Source organism: Phascolarctos cinereus, unplaced genomic scaffold (assembly GCF_003287225.1).
Source record: "Phascolarctos cinereus isolate Bilbo 61053 unplaced genomic scaffold, phaCin_HiC Scaffold_5;HRSCAF=322, whole genome shotgun sequence".
Taxonomy (NCBI): domain Eukaryota; kingdom Metazoa; phylum Chordata; class Mammalia; order Diprotodontia; family Phascolarctidae; genus Phascolarctos; species Phascolarctos cinereus.
Genome location: NW_027555958.1, coordinates 233,366,898 through 233,386,613, shown reverse-complemented (window position 1 = coordinate 233,386,613; position 19,716 = coordinate 233,366,898). Strand labels below are relative to the sequence as shown.

General features: G+C 40.1%; 2 protein-coding genes across 4 annotated transcripts in view; both read right to left on the bottom strand.

The window, feature by feature from the left end:
* LOC144457592 (uncharacterized) overlaps window positions 1-1,759 on the bottom strand; it is a 39,729-nt gene extending 37,970 nt beyond the window's left edge. The window contains exon 1 of the transcript XR_013487029.1: window positions 1,655-1,759. The gene's annotated coding sequence lies outside the window, so the exon portion shown is untranslated. The remainder of the gene's footprint in view (window positions 1-1,654) is intronic.
* The window catches only part of LOC110217241 (CMRF35-like molecule 7), a 46,108-nt gene that overhangs the window by 22,371 nt on the left and 4,021 nt on the right, over window positions 1-19,716 (bottom strand). For all 3 annotated transcript variants that reach the window (XR_013487028.1, XM_020999505.2, XM_020999507.2), the window contains exons 2-6: window positions 8,782-8,948; window positions 7,776-8,117; window positions 6,629-6,713; window positions 4,052-4,170; window positions 2,248-2,306 (exon numbers count right to left, since the gene is read on the bottom strand). Coding sequence is in view for 2 of the 3 variants with exons in the window: in XM_020999505.2 (XP_020855164.2) it covers window positions 2,248-2,306; window positions 4,052-4,170; window positions 6,629-6,713; window positions 7,776-8,117; window positions 8,782-8,833 (657 nt within the window). In the remaining variant the exon portion in view is untranslated. The remainder of the gene's footprint in view (window positions 1-2,247; window positions 2,307-4,051; window positions 4,171-6,628; window positions 6,714-7,775; window positions 8,118-8,781; window positions 8,949-19,716) is intronic.

Here is a 19,716-nt window from a genome sequence, read left to right as displayed (position 1 = left end):
TTCCTTCTCACTCACCTTTGCTGGATCTTCATCCACTTACATTCACTAATAGTGAGCACCCCCTAGGGTTCTATCCCAGACTCTCTTCCCCTCTCCTTTTGTACTATTTCACTTGGTGATCTCATCAATAACCATGGATTTGTCATCTCTGTGCTAATGATTCTGAGATCTATTTATCCAATAATCACTTCTCTCCCAGCCTCCAGACTCAAATCTCCAAATGTCTATTGGATCTCTTGAACTGAATATTCATAGATATTTCAAACTCAAAATGTTTAAAACTAAATTCATTGTCTTTCTTCCCAAACCCTCCCCCTCCTCCAAACTTTCCCATTACTATATAGGGCACTACCACCCCTCCAGTAACAGAAGCTCACAACCTAGGTATCATCTTAAACAACTCTCCAGTTCCTCTCTGTCTCTCTGTCTCTCTGTCTCTCTCTCTCTCTCTCTCTCTCTCTCTCTCTCTCTCTCTCTCTCTCTCTCATCTTCCATACCTAATCTATTACCAATGCTTTATTAATTTTACCTTCATAACATCTCTCTCATATACCCTTTTCTCTCTTTTGATTCTGCCACCACATTGATGTAGTCCTTTTTATCAACTAGTTACTATTCTTCAGTTATTTTTCACTCATGTCCTACTCTTTGTGACCCCATTTGGGGTTTTCATGGCAGAGATACTGTAGTTTGTTATTTCCTTCTCCAGCTCATTTGACAGATGAGGAAACTGAGGCAAATAGGACTAAGTGACTTGCCCAGGGTCTCACAGCTAGGAAGTATCTGAGGCCAGATTGAAGACAAGTCTTCCTGATTCCAAGCCTAGTGCTCTATACATTATGCCTCCTAGCAGCCCAAATCCTGGGCTATTACAATGACCTGCTGGTTGGTTTTCCTGCCTCAAGAGTTTCTCCATTCCAATTCATCCTTCACTCAGCTGTCAAAGTGATCTCAAGTCTGATTATGTCATCCTACCTCACCCTCCTCCAAATTCAATCAACTCCAATGCTTCATTGTTCTTCAGAACAACATATTACCATCCTTTGCCATACAAAGCCCTTCACAATATGGCACCCTCTCCATTTTTAGTCTTCTTACTCCTTACTCTGCACACCTCTGAAGTACTCTGTGATCCAGTGCAAACTTCCTTGCACCAGACAGTCTACGTCGTGATTTGGTGCATTTTTGCTGGCCATTCCCCATGCCTGGAATTCCCTCTCTCCTCATCCCCACCTTCTGGCTTTCTTATCTTCCTTCCAGCCTGAGCAAAAATGACATCTTTTACAAGGTCTCTACCAAACCCTTTTATGCTAGTGTCTCTGTTGATTACCTCTAGAGAGCCAGTCAAGAAGCACTTACTAAGCATCTACTATGTGCTAGGCATGGAATATACAAAGGAAAACAAAAGACTGACTGTCCTCCTCTCAAGGAGTTCACAGTCTAAAGAAGGAAACAAAATATAAACAACTTTGTCTAAGCAACCTATAGAGAGGTTAAATTGGAAATAATAAACAGCGGGAAGTCACTAACCTTCTATAATTTGTCCTGTCTGGATTTAGAGCCAGAAGGAACCATGGAGGTCACTGAGTCCAAACCTCCCTACCCCCATTTTACAGATGAAGAATATGGCCAAGGGAGTTACCTTATGACTTACCCAAAGCCACACAGCCAAGACATATCTGTTGTGAGATTCAAACCTACATCTTTCTCACTCTAAGTGAGTCACTGTGTGACTGGAAAAGTCAATTGACCTCTGTAGATCTCTGGTTCCTTCTTTCTAATACCAGAGGGTTGGGCCAGATAATCCCTAAATTCCTTTCCCTTTCTAGACCCTCTGATCCTGTGATCTGCATGGAGGTGGGGTTTGTTTTTTCCTTTTTGGTCCAGAATGATGATTTCATTGGGGAACTCCAAAGTAGGAAACTCCCTTTACCAGTGGAGATCAACCACTGTTTTGTAACTTACTTTCTTAAGAGCATTAGTTGCTTCAGCTCCCAAGAGGCTAAGTAGTTTTTCCAAGGTCACCCACCCAGTGTGTGTCAGAAGCAGGACTTGAAACTAGGTCTTTCCTACTAATTTGCCAGTTCTCCATCCACTGGGTCACACTGTTCTGTGCCATAATGAGAACACCCTCCCACTCCAGATCATAAAACTGTTGTCAGGGGCAAATGAGATAAAGTATGTGAAGTTGCATAGGAAGGTACAATGCTCTGGGGACACAAGTAAAGGATGATTAGAATTACTTACCCTGGCCTTTTGCTTTTGCTCCTCAAGGTCATCATAGACATAATGGCAATCATCATCACCTGTCAAACACATGCCTTTAGAGATCCTACCCTTTAGGAGGGAGCTGAGATCTACTCCACTCCCTCCCCTCCCCAAAACTGAGACCTACCCACTGAAAGAAGTGTTTGGTGTGCTTCATGACACTTTTTTACCATTTCCCCAATCAAAACTTACCTGTTTTGTGTTCCACTTATACTTACTGCCTCAAGGAGTAAGTGTGTATGCTTGTGTGTAAAAGAGAGAGACAGACAGAGACAAAGACAGAGACACAGAGGCAGAGATAACAGAAAGAGATAGAAACAGAGAGACAGAGACAGACAGACAGAAAGAAAGAAAGAAAGACAGACAGACAGACAGACAGACAGAAAGAAAGAAAGAAAGAAAGAAAGGAGGAAAGAAAGAAGGGAGGAAAGACAGGAGAGAGGAAAGACAGGAGAGAGGAAAGACAGGAGAGAGGGAGAGAGAGACATACAGAGTCAGACAAAGAGAGACAGACAGAGAGAAAGACAGAAAGACAGAGGAGGGTGGGCAGAGGCTGACAGATTGACAGAGACAAAAACAGAGACAGAGGTAGCGAAAGAGAAAGTCAGAGAGAGAGATAAATCAAGTTTCTTCTCTATTCAAAAGCCTTCAGTGGCTGCCTGAATAAGGTACAAATTTCTAGCTTGGCATTAAGGCATTATGCAATCTAATTATCAACTTCCTTTTCCATCCTTATTTCATATTACTCATCATTGACTCTACCCCACCTTTCTCATCCTGACTGTTGCTGTCTCCATGCCTGTGCTCACGATGCCTCCTGGACCTGGAATCAGACTTCTCATCCCTTAAGCCCATCTTCCTCTATTGAAGTCATTCTATTACTCCCTGGCTTAGGCCAGATGCCACCTGCCCTATGAAGTCTTCCTTGGTCCCCTCACACTTGGGTCCCTAATTTAGCTCAAAATGACCTCTTCATTTTCAAGCTTCCATTTTTGCTGGCCCTCAGCCATGACTGTCTTTGACTTTCTCTCATTTGATCCTATTCATGGAGAAGTCTTTCCCTTGTTAAAAGGAGAATTCTAATATAAGCTCCTGGAGGGTAAGCTTTGGATCATGTCTTTCTTTGTATTCCCAGCACCTGCCATAGTGTCTTGTAAACTGGAAGTCCTTAATAAATGTCTGTGGCTTTAAATTGATAGGATAGGGAAAAAAAGAGGGAAAGAGAAAAATTGTTTTTGTAGGAAAGCTTTATTTACTTGAGATTTCTAGCAATTCATTCATTAAATTTACATATACTAATTGATTACCTTTATATGTGTAAAGCACTCTGCTAGGCTCTGAGAAAGAGGGAGAAGGAGGAAAGGGGAAAGGAATAAGCACTGACATAGTACCTACTATGTGCCAGGCTTTGTGCTAAGAGCTTTACAAATATTGCCTCACTTGATCCTTACAACAAACCTGTGACAAAGGTGCCTGAATGAAAGAAAGATGAAAAAAAAGACAAGACAGTATCTGACCCTGGGAAGCTCCCACTGTGTCAGGGGACAGATAAGAAAAGTAGACACTAACTATGACAAAAATTAGAATGAGTAAATTGTCATAGAGGAGAAAAAGAAAAGAGCATCAGCAGAGTAGCATCCACAGGCTATGTGGAACCCAGGGGCGATCTTCCCTCAGCCCCTGAGTCAGCAATGCTAGAGGGGCATGAGAGGGCAGTAAAGGAGGGAGGGTAGAAGGAAGTTGAGTTCCTTGGAAAGAGGCCAAGTGACCACATGTGACTTACCTGTCTCTGGTTTTTGGGAGACTTTCACGGCATATACGATGCCCGCACTGAGGAACCCAAGTAGGAGCAAAGAGACCAGCACTGAGCCCCAAATGATGAATTTCTGGTTATCTCTCGGGCTAAAGGAAAGGGACACCAGTCAGGTGAGACAATATGAAATAACAAGATCACCCTGGGGAAGGCAGTTAGCCCTGTGCCTGAGCTAAGAGAAGAACTGAGGTTTGTCTTTGGGGCCTCTTCCCACCCTTCTCCACAGGTGCCCACAGGAAACCTTAAGTTCCTCCCAGCTGCTTGGTGTCCTGATTCAGCACCTGGCTGCTGCTAAATCCAAGCAGCTGATGAAAGTTTCTTAAAAGTTCTAAAATTTACTAAACATGTAATACTTAAAATTTAAATAGTTAACTTTTCAGATTTTAAAAATAAATGTAACATTTATACTTCTGAATGCATTGAAGTTTAAAATTTCACTAGATGCCTTGTATACTTAGCTCTATATAAGATGGATTGGAAAAGAGAGAGACTGGAATCAGGGAGAACAATTAGGAAGCTTTTGGAACAGTCCAACAAGAGTTGCCAAGGGTCTGAACTTCAGACTCATCTGCAGAAAACATTTCCTGGTCTTCTTACACACACACACACACACACACACACACACACACACACACGCTGTTAATACCTTCACCCTGGGACTACTTTCTATTTATATTTTATATTAATATATTTTATATATTTTTTTCATGTTGTCTCTCCCCCATTAGAATATGAGCCTCTTAAGGGCAAGGACCAGTGTTTTTGCATTTTTTTCTGTACACCCAGTGTTTAGCACACTGCCCTACTCATAGGCAGTGCTTCATACATGCTTGCTGAATAATTAGCTAAATCAGAGTGGTGGCTATTTGGGTGAAAAAGGGAAGACAGGTGAAAGAAAGACTGTGCAGGTAGAGTGAGTAAATTGGGAATCTGACTGGATCAGGAGGCTGAGGGAGAGTGAAGAATTGTGGGAGACTCTGAAGCTGCCATCCTAGCTGACTAGAAGGACTGGAGGACCTTAATAGAAGTGGGGAAGTCGGGTTTAGGAGCAGAGGGGTAGGAGGGGGTGGGAAAGATAGTGAGTTCAATTTTAAGCCTGTTGAATTGGAATTGCCTACATGAAATCCAGTTTTAAATGTACAATAGCTATTTGGTGATGTATGACTAGGGCCCAGGAAAGACCAGGGAAGAACATACACACACACACACACACACACACACACACACACACACACACACGTATATATGTATACATATGTATCTATATACACACATATACATATATACATATATGCGTGCAGATGTACATATGTGTAAGTATATATGTGTATATATACATATGTGTGTATATATATGTCATCTGAATAGACAGGATAATTCAATCACTAGGACTAATTATCTGACGCATCTTCTAGATGAAGGGATCTCAACACTTTTTGTACCCTGGAGTCCTTAGTGAGTCTGGTAAAGCTCATGAACCTGTTCTCAAAAGAGTGTTTTTAAATGCATAAAATACAATACTTAGGATTACAAAGAAAACCATGTATATAGCCATATAGCTAATAAAATTTTTTTATAACAATTTCATGGACCCCAAGTTTAGAACCTTTGACCTAGAGACTGTACAGAGAGAGGAAAAACAGGGTCAGGCCAGATCAGAAACACCCACACAGAAGGGACAGACACGAATAAGAACCCAGCAGAGGAATCTGAGAAGGAACTGAGAGGAGCTGAGAGAGCTGAGGAAGAAGTTTCATGAAAACCCAAGAAAGAGTTTCCAAGAGAAAGGGAGGTGAGGGTGGGTCAGGGAACATCAGCAGAGTCAGATACTACAGAGATATCCAGAAGGATGAGTATTAAGAAAAGGCCAGTTATGACATCCCCGGTAACCTTGGAGAGAGCAGTTTCAGTTGAGTGATGAAGTCAGAAGTAAGGGGTTGAGAAATGAGGGAGAGGGGAAGTGGCAGCAACAGGAATATTTTTTCTGGGCAGGCATGTTCTAAGCAATCTTTTTGGAAGGTAAGTTTTCCTTGTTTCACAATTTTGCCTTGTTCGTTAATTTATAAAAGGAGAGAAAGGGAAAGGCAATCAGTCATGAGGGAATTCTGCTCAGCTTAACAAGAAGAGAGAGTTGTTTAACAGACAGAAATCTGAGGATTTGTCTAGTTTATCCGGAGATGAGGAAGTCTGATAAATGATTCCCACTGTGAAAAATGTAGCGGTGCAGGAGGGGCAGGGCTTAGCAAAGGACACAAGGCAGTGTGGATTCAGGGCTGAAAAATACTAGGCAGGGCTAAAAGAAATCAGATTTCAAGGCATCCTAAACTTGGAAATGAGGTAAAGGAAGAAAGCTAGTAAGTACAGTTTCACTAGGCCCAAGAGAACCCTTAGCTCCCTCTGTTTGCCCTTTTGTTCTCCCATTCCTAATAAAAAGCTGGAAAGAGGTCACTTTAGACTAACAGTTTGGCGCAGCACAAGTTAGCCCCACATTAACTGCTGAGGCTGAGAGCTCCTGAGACCCAATGGATTTCCAAAAAGGAGTTGTACCTGCTGGTGGCCAAGAAGATGGCAGAAGTGGTGAGAGGTGAGTTAGTGGTAGTTTGCGAAAGTTTGATGGTCTTCAATTTTGTGGCTGAAAGAAGAACAGAGAAAGGAAAAACTCGGCCCTGGACCCCACACCCTCACATGGCTCCTCTTCCTTGAAGGGGCCAGAATACTAGGCTACTGGCCCCAATGAGATGTTAGACCTTGAAAAACCTTTAGGCATCATATGTATGCATGCTGAGAGCTAATGTATTATAGCATATCATACGCCATTTCCTATGTATTATCAATTACTCTAGCCTGTTGTTCCTACTGCTAAAGTCATCATCAGACTCCTTTGCCACCTCCAGATGCTATGATGGCCTGATTGAAGATATCTCTATAGGATGCTTTCTAGTTCCCCAGGACTTGGGTGTAATTGGTGTCCAGAATGAAGGGAATACTAAAACTTCCCAGATGTAGAGTATTTATAATTCACAAAGAATATTTCCCGCATTCATTGTTACAATCAGACCCTCTCTCTCTCCCACCTCAATTTTACAAATGAGGAACTAAGTCTAAAACACATGAAATGACTCTCAGGGTCACAGCGTGAGTCATTTTCACAACTAAGACTTGAACCTATGTCTATGCTCTTTATCAGAACCTGCTAGGATCTATTCCAACAATACCTGTGATGGAAGCATACCCCTCTCCCTTGTCTCCTGGGGCCAGAGCTTCAAGCACCCTAAATCAGTGAAGCACAATTCTGTGTCTGTGTATATGTTGGGAGGACCCTGTGTGTCTCTATGCCTGGGTAAGTGCAGGTACATTTGTATGAATGAGTGTGAGTGTGTGACACAGGACACCCAAGACTTAGAAGCCCCAGGACAAATGTTGGCCCTGCATGGGAATGAGACCAGAGAAGGAAACGCCTCACCTTCCCTAGGGACCAGAAAAGGAGCTACCATCAAAACTGTGGTTTGGAAGGAAGTGAGGAGTGGAAGGGAATGGGGAGGGGCAGGAAGCTGAAGGACTGAAGGAGGGGGAGCAGATTCTCCCCGGAGACCTAAGGAGACCCAACTTCACATCCTAGCCCAAGGTCATGTTCACACCAGGTATTTCCTAAGCTCTGCTGGAACTGAAGGGGATTGAGTTGGCAGGGCCTTACCTGGAGAAACCTCCAGCCTGATTGTCCCAAGAACATCAACAGAGTTCCTGACAGAGTCATAAATTCCACACCAATAGATGCCCGAGTCCTTCACCCTGAGGTTAGACATGGTGATGGTGATGGTACCAGTGTAGGTGTCATCCACCAGGGAGACTCGTAGGTCTGTAAGTTGTGCAGTGTCCACTGAGTTCCTGGTAATTATTCTTTCACACCACCTTCCATTCTCTTCCAATTTACACCAGGTTTTCCAGCTCTTCTCAGCTCTCCAGGGATGGTAAATGCAGCTCACTCTAAGTGTCTGCCCCTCCTGGTACTTCACTGGCAACACCTCTCCCTGTGAACCTGAAAAGCAGGTCATCAGGTCAGGGGGAGCCCAGCTGGGCCTCCCTTCAGTCCCTTCCCCCTTGACTGAAGAACAGGAACAAGGTAAGGGGGCTGGTCTCCTTAAATAACATTCTTTTCTAAGAAAACATACCTCAAAGAGACATCCCCTCACCCAAGGGAGCCTCCTCATCAGTGGTGGACTAGTAAACAATGAACAACCAGCTGCCTCAATATTTCTCTTTCCCTCCCTCTGTCCCTCTTCCTTTTCTTCTTTGCCCTTCCTCTGTCTTTCCTTCTTTCTTCTCCATCCTCTCTCACTTTATTTTTATAAACATACCCATGTACATACTCTTGACATATTTTAAAATTTCATTTGAATTATTAACATTCTCACTGTCCTTTTTTTTAAAGTGAAGTCAATCAATAAAACAACAAACCAATTTGTCATTTGTGTGCAGTTTGTTAATTTTTTTAAATTGTAAATGCTCCCTCTGGAAATGTAACAATGAGCTCTTCCAAGCCAGTGTGAGCTGCTCCAGCACACCACTGCTCCCATCCCTCCCCAGTCCCTCACCTCAACACAACATCGTATTCCCTCCCTTCTGCCACTCTCCTCTCTCTTCTCTGCTCTCTATCAGTCATCACCTCTACCCTTCCCTAATCTCCCCTCTCCCCCAGATACCCATTAACAGCAAAGGCAGCAGCAGTAGCACTGGGGTTTCCCGGGCCATCATGACTCTGTGGGTCCAGAGGTAGGGGACATGGGAGGTGGTCTCTTCATGCTGTCTTTGGGCTGATGGATGGCAGCAGGGTGTTGGTCCTGATTCTCCACTGGCTAACTCTGAACCTCTGAGAGGAAAGAAGAAGTAAGAGAGAGTGGGAGAAGCTATGGTTGGGGAAGTGGGAGGAGTGGAAGGAGAAGAAGTGCTGACCTCAGAGGAGAGAGTGAGAGTGTTTATTTTGGGGGGATTCTTCTGGGCAGGCCTCTGACCCCAGGATTACCTAGGGACCCTCCTCACGAAGAGCCTTGGCCCTTAGAACCACCACTAGAGCTTGTGTTACACCATAGGCTTCCTGATCTCACACACATCTCACCCCCATGTTTAGGTATCCAATGAGCTTGGGCATAGGGGAGAGGATGAAGGGAAGGAGAACTGGGCCTAGCACTTCATCAGGATTCAGGCAAGTGGAAATGGAGCTGTCTGGTCTGAGAGGACAACTTCAGGTGGATGGCAGCTGCTTGGGAAATGGGGGTCTATTTAGGAAGAACATCCAGGAGAGGAGGATGCCAGCTCCTCACTGCCTCCTCCCTTGTCCTCTCCCTGTGGCCAGGAGGAAGCAGCAGTACACAGAGAGAATCTTCATCTTCTTCCTGGTCACACTAAGTCCCTCCCACCCAGCATTCTCTGTCCTTTCTCCTTCCTCAGGAAGTGATTTGGCTAAAGGGAGTTGAGAGAATGGGGAGGGGTGTCTGCTGGACACAAAGTTCTGTGGTCTAATCAGAAATTATTGTCCATTATTCTCCTGGGGGAGAGACGGGGAGATATCTAGGATTGCCATCTACGTATGCTATTGTCATGGGACCACAGAGGGTAAATCCACAGCCAAAAGAAACCTCAGGAACAATTTAATCAAGTATTTCTCAATGGTCCAAGGATCTCTTGAAGAAGAGAGGGAAGGAATAAGTGTTATGTGGTGCCTACTATGTGCCAGGCACTATTCTAAGTGCTTTTTGCAAATACTATCTCATTGATACTCACAATAACTCAGGGAAGTAGGTACTATTGTTGCCCCTCATTTTACAGTTGAGGAAACTGAGCAAAAAAGAGGGTAAGTGACTCACCCAGGGTCATACAGTTAATAAGTATCTGAGGCTGGATTTGAACCCAGCTCTAACTGACTCCATCCCCAGAACTCTATTCACTGCTCCACTAAGTACCTGTCAGTCCCCAACCCTCTTTTAGGGGTTCCTCATAGGTCATAAGTGTTTATATAATTGTAATAAGTCTCTATTTGCCTCTTTAAAAATACTTTCTTTTCCCAACTATCTATCAGTGTGAGTCCAGATTTTTTTATGTACTTCAGCTAAAACAACAGATTGCAACAGATTGAATGGAGAGCAGACATGAGAATCCAGCTTTGTCCTATTAAGGCACAGAGTGAAGAGATTTTCATAGTTATGTAAGACAATGACACTTCTCACTGACACTTTAAAAAATAGTTGTTTTTACCTTTAAATGTTTTATAAACAGGCAACAGGTTCATTGTTATTATTTTCACTGAATCAATTAATGAATATTTGACTCAAATTTATCACTTTTAATTTCTAATATGGTACATGTCAATAGATATATCCCATAATACAAAGACATATTGGCATTCTCACTAATATTTAAGAATGAATTTGAATCCTGAAACAAAAAATGTCGATAATCTCTGGTTTAAGATTTCAGGAGGAGAATGTTCTGAGTATAAACTCATTTGGTAACCTTTATATTTTTAAAGCTTTTCCTGAAAAAATTCCTGACAAGGTGGTAAGAGCTATCCCTCAGGGCATGCAATCTCCTGACCTTTGGAATCTGACAAGCTCACAGAGGTCTCTAGGTTTGAGAGTGAGCTTAGGGAGCAGTGAGAACATTGATCATTCTTAAAGACGCTAAAAACCTAAGTCAGGCCAGGTAGTTCAATCCTCAGCCATGACAAGTTTCATGTGGTAGAAGAATGAAATCTAGGCCCTGGCCTCATTCATCTCCATGAGACAAGAGAGACCAGGGGTCTGCATAGCAGGAGACACCATGAGGCTTCATGAATGCCTCTGCTAGCCTAACTTCACAGTGATAGCATTGAATTAATACATCCTGCTGTCCTGTTGATTAATGTATTATAACATAAACAATGGATTGTGTCAAGGGTGACTTACTCAGTATATCAGATATGACCACTACCAGAAATGGGAGAAATCTAAGGTGAGATTGCCTTCTGGGAAGAGTAAGGAAGGAGTCTGTTGGCTTTCTTGTCAAAGTTTTGAGCTAACCTAACATAAATTCTTAAAAAAGGAATTAATAGCTACCCTTCGAAGAATTCCTGATACTGATAATTCCGGGGATTACCATTCATTAGTGGAGGAGGGGAGGGAGTGCAATTAGGCACAAAAGAGAAAATCACCCAAAAGACCTTTGACCTCCCTCCTGTTACCATGCCATGTCTGATACAAGAGCTATGTGTATGTTGGAGACATATTACTGATTCAATCTACAGAAAATATGTGAGGGGGTTTTTTTGTATTTTTATTTTTTCCTACTGAATTCTTTATTGAGATGGACCTTTAGCAATAATTGCTCGGCTCCACACACATCCTACAAATGGAAAATGACTGATCTGGTTTACCTCCTTCATTTGAAATATGAAGAAACAGAGGTTCAGAGGAGCCAAATTAGATTTCCAAACCAAGAAGAAGCAGATCTGTGGCTAGACCCGAGGTCTCCCAGTTCCCAGGACAATACTCTTTCTAACATACCATAGTTCCTGGATTCAAAGACAATGCAACAGAAGGCTGCTCCTAGCACCTTCCTCATGGCAGGGTTATGGTCTTCAAGAAAAGACACGGGTAACTTTTTTGTCCCTTACAAATGGGGCCTTTGGTGATTCATGGATGGGGTAGAATCCCTTTAATACAAGACAGCAGTTGTAGTTGTTTCTACTCCAGAATAAAGGGCAGAGCCAGGTCTGGGTAGATCCTGTAGAATGGAGGAGGGACTTCTTGTGAGAAAATAGATGAGGAATGTTGTGTCAGCCAGTAAGCATTTATTAAATGCATGCTATGGCTAGTGCTTATTTAATTTCAACTCAATACAATAAACATTTATAAAGTATGTATTATATGCCAGGCAATATGCTAAGTGCTGGAGCTACAAATAAGAAAAACTGACAATTCTTGTCAACAAGGAAATTGTTTTTTGTTGTTCATCCTTTGTTTTCAAAGAGGACCAATGACATCTAGACCATGATGTCCTAACTTGTGAGTGGATTGGATTTAAATGAAGCAGAGCTGCTCAAAGTCATCAGCTTCACTGTCTCCTCCACAGTCATAGGAATCCAGTGGAAAGACATAAGTCAAGATGATGGCCATGGTCCAGGATGCAGTGGGAGACCTTGGGCCTTTTATCCTTAGGTCTTTCCCAGGTCTCAGTTCATCTGATGCAAGCTCAAATTCAAGGAGCTTACAATTCTGGGGGTGGGGGGGGGGAGAGAAGACAACACACAGAAAAGAAAAACAGAAAAGAGTTAGTAGGAATGCTGGGAGGTCTCTATGAGGGAAGGCATTGAGAGGAGCTTAGTGCACAGTCCTCCAGCCCACCAATTAGAGGGAAGACGCAATTGAGGGTGAGTTGGGAAGGTGAAGACTATCAAAACCTGAATCTTTCTTTCTGGTTGTGAGATCTCAGGTTATCTGCTTTTCCTGGGAGGAGGGCATGATATTCTCTGAAGTCAAAGTCAAACAGAGTTGCTGATGGAAAAGGAAGCTGTTAAGTTATTGTTAAGGCACTATATGAATGTTGCAGTTTCAAGGTATGTTTTAGGGTCATCTCAAAAGAATTCACAGACTCAGATTATCTCCAACCCAAGTAAAGGCATTTATTGAGCATTATGCTCTCCAGGAGGCTAAGCTCCTTAGAGGAACTAGCCCCTTAACAAAACAAAACAGGGATTTTTATGGAGCTGAAAGTAGCACCAAATATCCTGGGATTCATCCAAATATGCTGGATCTAGTTCAACCCACAAGCCCCTGGTAACAAAAACATTCAAAAAGGCAACATAGAATTGTACTTGCAGTCACCTATAAAGCATACAAAAAGCCCACAGAGGGCAATAACGTATGATAATGATATTATAATAACTCTCTCTACATCATAAATTCACCTAAAGGACAGTCTTTGCTATTACTGTGCAGGTGTTCACTTAGGGAAAGTACCTTCTGTGATTTAGTGGCCAACATCCTGCCTGGGTAATGCATTCATTGATTAAAACATATTTATTTATCTTCGGCAGGAGGGGTTCCTCCTTGTCTAGCAACTGTTGCTGACACTAGTATTGCTAACAACACAATTGTTGCTAATATTGCTAACTCCTTCAACTCCCCCCCTCAAGCAATATGGGACCCAAAATCATTTGGGTGGATGAGGGGTGGAGGTCTCAATTTTCTGGAGCTTCATCAGGCTGACAAAGGGCATAAAGCTGTCCCTGCCTCAGTGGGTCCAGGAGGGGAGGTTGACCAGAACCAAGCACAGGCCATATCCAGGGGGTGATGAGTGGGATTGGGCTGGTACCCACTGTTCACTACCAACTGTAGGTGAATGGCCTATAGTCTGGAAAACACAAATCTGACAAGCAAATTTGATATACAGGATCTGAATATTAAAAACAATAAAATAATTAGAAATAATATCTAAATGGGGGAAAACAAAAAAAATCAGGAGCCTCATTAGAATTATTTACATTTGACATATAGGATTGTTACTTTCTTAACAGTTTCCACTCTGATTCCAATTCCTTCAAGAGGATCAGATTCTATTGAGGACCAATACTCTTGCAGGTGGAAACTTTCCACTCCTGGGTTCAATCGTTATGCAAATGAGTTTTACTTATAAGGGTCTGACTTTACTTCAATTATAATAAAAGACTGGGGAAGATACTTAAGTAATTCATGCCAAAGCAGTGCATATCAATAAGTTGTTTATAATAAAACATGTTTGTAATGAAATGGACTTTTATTCCATAAGTTACTTCCCTTTAAGAAAATTGATTGCACTGAAATTCTCTTTCCCAAACCAAACTCAAGATGTTTCTGATTTAGTTTCAGTAATTATTAGAATAACAATTAGGTCCCTCAATCAATTGTACCAATACCCAATTATTCTTACATCGTTTTGAAGCATTTATGCTTTGAAGCATTGATCTTTGAATTGTATTAAAATTCTATTCCTTAAGCAAAAACAAAAGAGGCTCCTAATTTTAACCTTACAACTTAATAGATTCATACCTTTGTTTCACAAATGTATTTACCTTTCTCTAATTGTCCTCATCATTCTGAAACAATGAGATACTTCAGGAATTGAATCCTCTACATATGATAAAGTTAAACACTAACTTAATTTTTGCATAGGCCATGGAGTGACTACAAATTCAGATCGAAACAGCAAGATATCACATACTTACATTATGCTCATATCTTTTACTGACCACTTGCTCTGATAATAGAAATTTGCCATAAAAGGAAAAGGCAAGCATATGATTATACCAGGTATGACAGGATAAAACATCCTTAGCTCTGTTAGATTTTAGGTATGAGTCACAGTTTATCACAACAATTCTACTTCATAGCCAGACTCAAGAATAGCCAGGTGGGAAACATTTCTCTTCAAAGGAACACAATAGGGAAACTGAGCCAGGAGGAGACCCTGCCATAGGCTTACGCCAAGGTTGTCCTCTCAGTTTTTTCCTGGATACAAACCTCCAGCTGTGACAGTTTAGGATCACATTTTCTCTGAGTAGCTTGTGGCATTTCTTTCAAATGGTGGACTACTGATTTAACGCAGACAACTATACCTAAATTCAAATTCAAAACAAAATCAGCTACAGTGCCAAGTGCTTTTACCTCAAATGCCAAATTTCACCAGTCACAGCTTCAGGCTAGATACAATTATTTTTACTCTAATGGAGTTGCAATAAGCAATAAAAATTTGCCAGGACTTACATACATAAGAGATTTCACTTAACATCTTTCACTTGTTTCTCTTTCCTTCTCAAATTTAAATTTATCCTGATGTAAAGAAAAATAGGCAGAAATCATTTCTACATTATACATAAACTTGCAAATTCTGAGCAAGCCAAGTTCATTGTTTAGGAGCTCCATAACCCAAACAAGCTCTTTTCCAGGATTAAAGACCTTGCCCACACAGATGGTTTCTGGAATGTCCACTCCATGATTTTCTTCCTCTGAACTGCTGAAAACCACATACTTTCTGGAACTAGTACAATGAATGGACCGATTTAAAACAATGCTATGTATTTGAATCTGAAAGCAAATCCGTTACCAATTAGGTGACTTCAGTCCTGTTGAATGCATTTCCAAATTACCTTACATAGAAAATCAGGCATCTCATCACCATTGGCATTGTATGCTTGTCATATCTAATTAAGGAACCAATAATAACAGATAACATTTATGATGTCTGCCCTTTACCAGGCATTTTATTAGACATTTTACAGTCCTGTGAAGTAAACTGATGTAATTGCTTAAGGTCACTCAATTAACAAATTTCAGATCTATGCATACCCTCAATTTATCTTAGTGCCAAATACAACAAATTCTGACATCCTATTTTTTCCTTTTAATTTAGTATTTTATTTTCCTCCATTACATGTAGAAAACAATTACAACATTTGTTTTTAAAACTTTGAGTTCCAATTTCTCTCCTTTGCTCCCTTCCCACCCCACCCCTCATTGAGAAAGCGAGCAGTTTGGTATAAGTTATACATATGTAGTCATGCAAAATATATCCATAATAGTCAGGCTGTGAAAGAAAACATAGACAAAAAAAAAACCTCAAGAAAAATAAAGTAAAATAAAAGTATGCATCAATCACACACCATCACGGAGATGGATAAAATTTTCCATCATAAGTCCTTCAGAGTTGTCTTTGATTGTTGTATTGCTGAAGTCATTCACAGCTGATCATCTTACAATATTGCTGTTACTTTGTATACAGTACATTTCACTTTTCATCAGCCCATGCAAGTCTTTCCAGGTTTTTCTGAGGGCATCCTATTCATCATTTCTTAGAATGCAATAGCATTCCATAATGATCACATACCACAACTTGTTCAGCCCAGATCCCCAGTAGATGGGCATCCCCTCAATTTTTATTTCTCTGCCCCCAGAAAAGAGCCACTATAAACGTTTTTGTACATGTAAGGTCCTTTCACTTTTTGTTTTTTATCTCTTTTGGGATACAGACCTAGTAATAGTATTGATGCAGTTTGAGAGGTTCAGGGACCTCTCAAGGACTGAAGTACAGGACAGGGTTTTCTGGAATGAATTCATGTACTTAAGCATTCTTTAAGTCAAGTTGGGAAAAGTTTATTATAATGCTAATATGGTGGGCAGAGGTCCTTAAGGAATCCTCCAACCTAACAGGAATGGTGCTAAAGTTTATATAGGAAAAGTAGAGGATTATGTACCAAGTATGCTAATTACATGATAACATACAACCTTGGTCACAGGCATCATTTACTACTGGAAACAGGGGTGGGGAGAGTGAAGGGAGAGGGTTTCTAAGGAGTATAAGGGTGTATTTTTGGTCTGTTATGTTTGTAACAAAATAGCTTCAGGAATTGATGTCTATAACTTGACCTCTGGATCGTATACGATAACTGTGGGAATCAGTACATGATAGTTTTGTTAATACAAGATAGTCCTGTTCCTACAAGGGCAATCTACAGAGGTCAGCTAGTTTTTGTAACAGGGAGAGATAGTAAGATACTTTACCTCACTGGGCCCACTCATGAATTGCCACAGATAGGGTCTTTGGAATGGGGAGAAAACTGTCAGGGATAGTGTTTGGAGGCCAGGGAGAATGTCTTGGAATTGGGATTCCAGTACAGGCACCCAAGCACCCTCTCAGTATTGCTAGGTCAAAGGGTATGCAGAATTTCATAGCTCTTTGGGTACAGTTCCAAATTGCTCTACAAAATGGTTGAATCAGTTCACAATTCCACCAATAATGCATTAATCTGACTTATTTTAAATATCAAATTAGGAGAGAAAATATTTCACTTAAAATATAACAAGAATAAATTCAATTACCAGGATCTATGTTCAAAATGATATTACACAGAATCTGGGGTTATGATTTTAATTCTAACTATAGTATTATATTTTACATAAATGCTACTTATTTGAAACATAGCTTTCTATGATTTCTTCTTATGAATAGGTGCCTCATATAATTTAGTCAAGCTTCCAATTTTAACATACATACTGATTCAAAATAATTATTTTAAAATCAACCAGTACTTAACTTTAATTTGTAAGACTCCCTAAATTCTAGCTAAATATCAAACTCAATTACCTTTTGGTTATATACCAATTCACACACAAACCTTTTCTTTTTGTGACCCAGGAAATGGTTAAATGCAGCTTTGAAACTTTCACTGGCACAGCCCCCAAACCTGCTTCTCTTTGATCAGTGAAATGACCTTCTACTCTTAGATCAGAGGGGAAAAGTTTCCCCCTTCCTTTTTTTCTCATCTGTCTGTCCCCACCCCACCCCAATCCCCACTCCCACAACACAAAACCTGGCCACAGTTCAGGAAGGGAGAGGGAGAGAAAGAAAATTTTTACTAACAACATTTTCTTTCCAAAATTTCCCAACCATTTATACTCAAACTCTCTATTCATACTTTCAGCTATGACTTCAAAATGAAAAGTAAGCTCATCCATCTTTTCAGTGTTTTTCTGTAGCTACAACCCTTAGAGGTTTTTTCTCCCCCTTTCTTTTCTGGTTGACTGCATCTTAAATCTTACAAGGTAGCAGACTCAGATGTTTATACTATACAGAGCAGATTAACATAACAAATAGAAACAGAGTGCACAGATAATGACAGGGTGAGGGGGAAGTCCAAAAACTTGGAGAAGCTTATTAGAAACCCCATTTATAAATCACTTTTCTTGGTTCTCTAGATCAGCCATCTTAAATTTTTCCGCTCTTGACTCCTTTTCACCTGAGAAATTTTTACTCAACCATGTGTGTATAGGTATATAAAATAAGCTTACAAACCAAACATTTGCTGATAATTAATCATAAATAAATTTATTTTAAAGCAATTCCCTGGTATACATTTAATTTTATCATTTATTAAAGATGAAAGCAAATTTGCATACTAATGAGATGGATGTGTTTATTTTTACATGAATTAAATTTTGCTGGAATATTTGATACTGTAGGGTCTAGATCATCTTCATTGTTTTTCAGAGTTGATTGATATTTTGATTTTATAATTATTAATGCTGAGAATGTCACTTCACATAAATACACAGTACAAATTGGCAGAGGTATGTTGAGGGCCATTTTAGAAATTGTTGGAAATTCTATCCTAATCCCAAGCCAAGATTCATTTATTGATTTTTTTAGGAGACTCAAGTTTTAAACCTGTTTCACTTGATAACTAGGCAAATTCTTCTTGAACTTTTAATGGCAACGACTGATTTTTTTTTAATTTCAATTGAGTGTGGTTTATGAACCCAAGTTAGTTTTTAAGAATCAAAATTTGAAGGGAAGTATTTCTGAAACTGCTTCCAGGCACTTCAGATGACCAATTATAACTTTTACAATGAAATCTTTGGGAAGGTTATTTTCAATTATAAAATCATCTATAGCTGAAAACCTTTTTTTCTTGGTGGGGGGGTAGGCAATGGGGTTAAATGACTTACCCAGGGTCACACAGCTAGTAAGTATTATGTATCTGAAGCCAGATTTGAACTCAGGGAGTCCTGAATCCAGGGCCGGTGCTCTATCCACTTTGCCACCTAGCTGCCCCTGTAGCTAAAAACATTTCTAAAGAACTATTTTGTACCCTATTTTTCCATATGTTAACTTTTTTAGTAAAACTTTCAATTTTATCTCTTAATATAAATGTTACAATTTTTTTCCTTGAAGCAATATGTTTAAATCATTGAGTTTTTGAAAATGTTCAGCAAATAACAGTTTTGAAAGCCATGAGTCATTATGAAAAAAATGAACAAAATTGGATTTCAGCTCAGTCAAAAATATGACAACTTCATCTTTCAATTTCAATAATGTGTTCAAACTTCACCTTCCTGAGAGCCACATGATTCAACATATTTTCTTTTTCTTGTCAATTTAGGTATACTACAACCTGGTAGCAAAGACTCTGTTACATTCTCATCAGTATTTTTATCTATATTTATCCACTTGTCCGTAACTGAAAAATATTTTTTTCTTAAAATATAAATAAATATTGCTAATAATTTTTCAAATAAATACTGGCCTTAATTTATGAAATTGCATTTGTTTGTGCTTGATTTTAAAAACTGATGTTCACACTTACATGCACATACAGTGGTGATGTTGGAGAAATATTATTAAAGGGCTTTTGTCTTTACTTGCTACAATTAAACACTTATGTTTCTGTAAAAGAAGGAGATACGAGCAATTTTTAAAATCAAGTGTTCTAATACAAATAGAATCCAAAGATATACTAATTTGATACTTACATGCTGAGGAATGATGGTAGGAAAATATTAAAAGTCTTTATTTTCCACAATTAAACTGTTATGTGTCTGCAAGAGCAGAAAATGTTATATGTACAATAAAAATACTGAAATTCATAACATATATAGTCTCGAATCTGAGCTGAAGTGTTTCTGGTAGGCTTTGTTGGCATTTCATGGTGTGATAGCATGCACAGTGCAAAGTGGACATATTGTGTGTTGAGAACCAAGGCTGCAGTGAAGTTGTGCGATGCAACACAGGCAAACGCTGCCAAAAAACCCCCCTTCATATTCATTATGTGCTTGATTTTGAATTAATTTTTT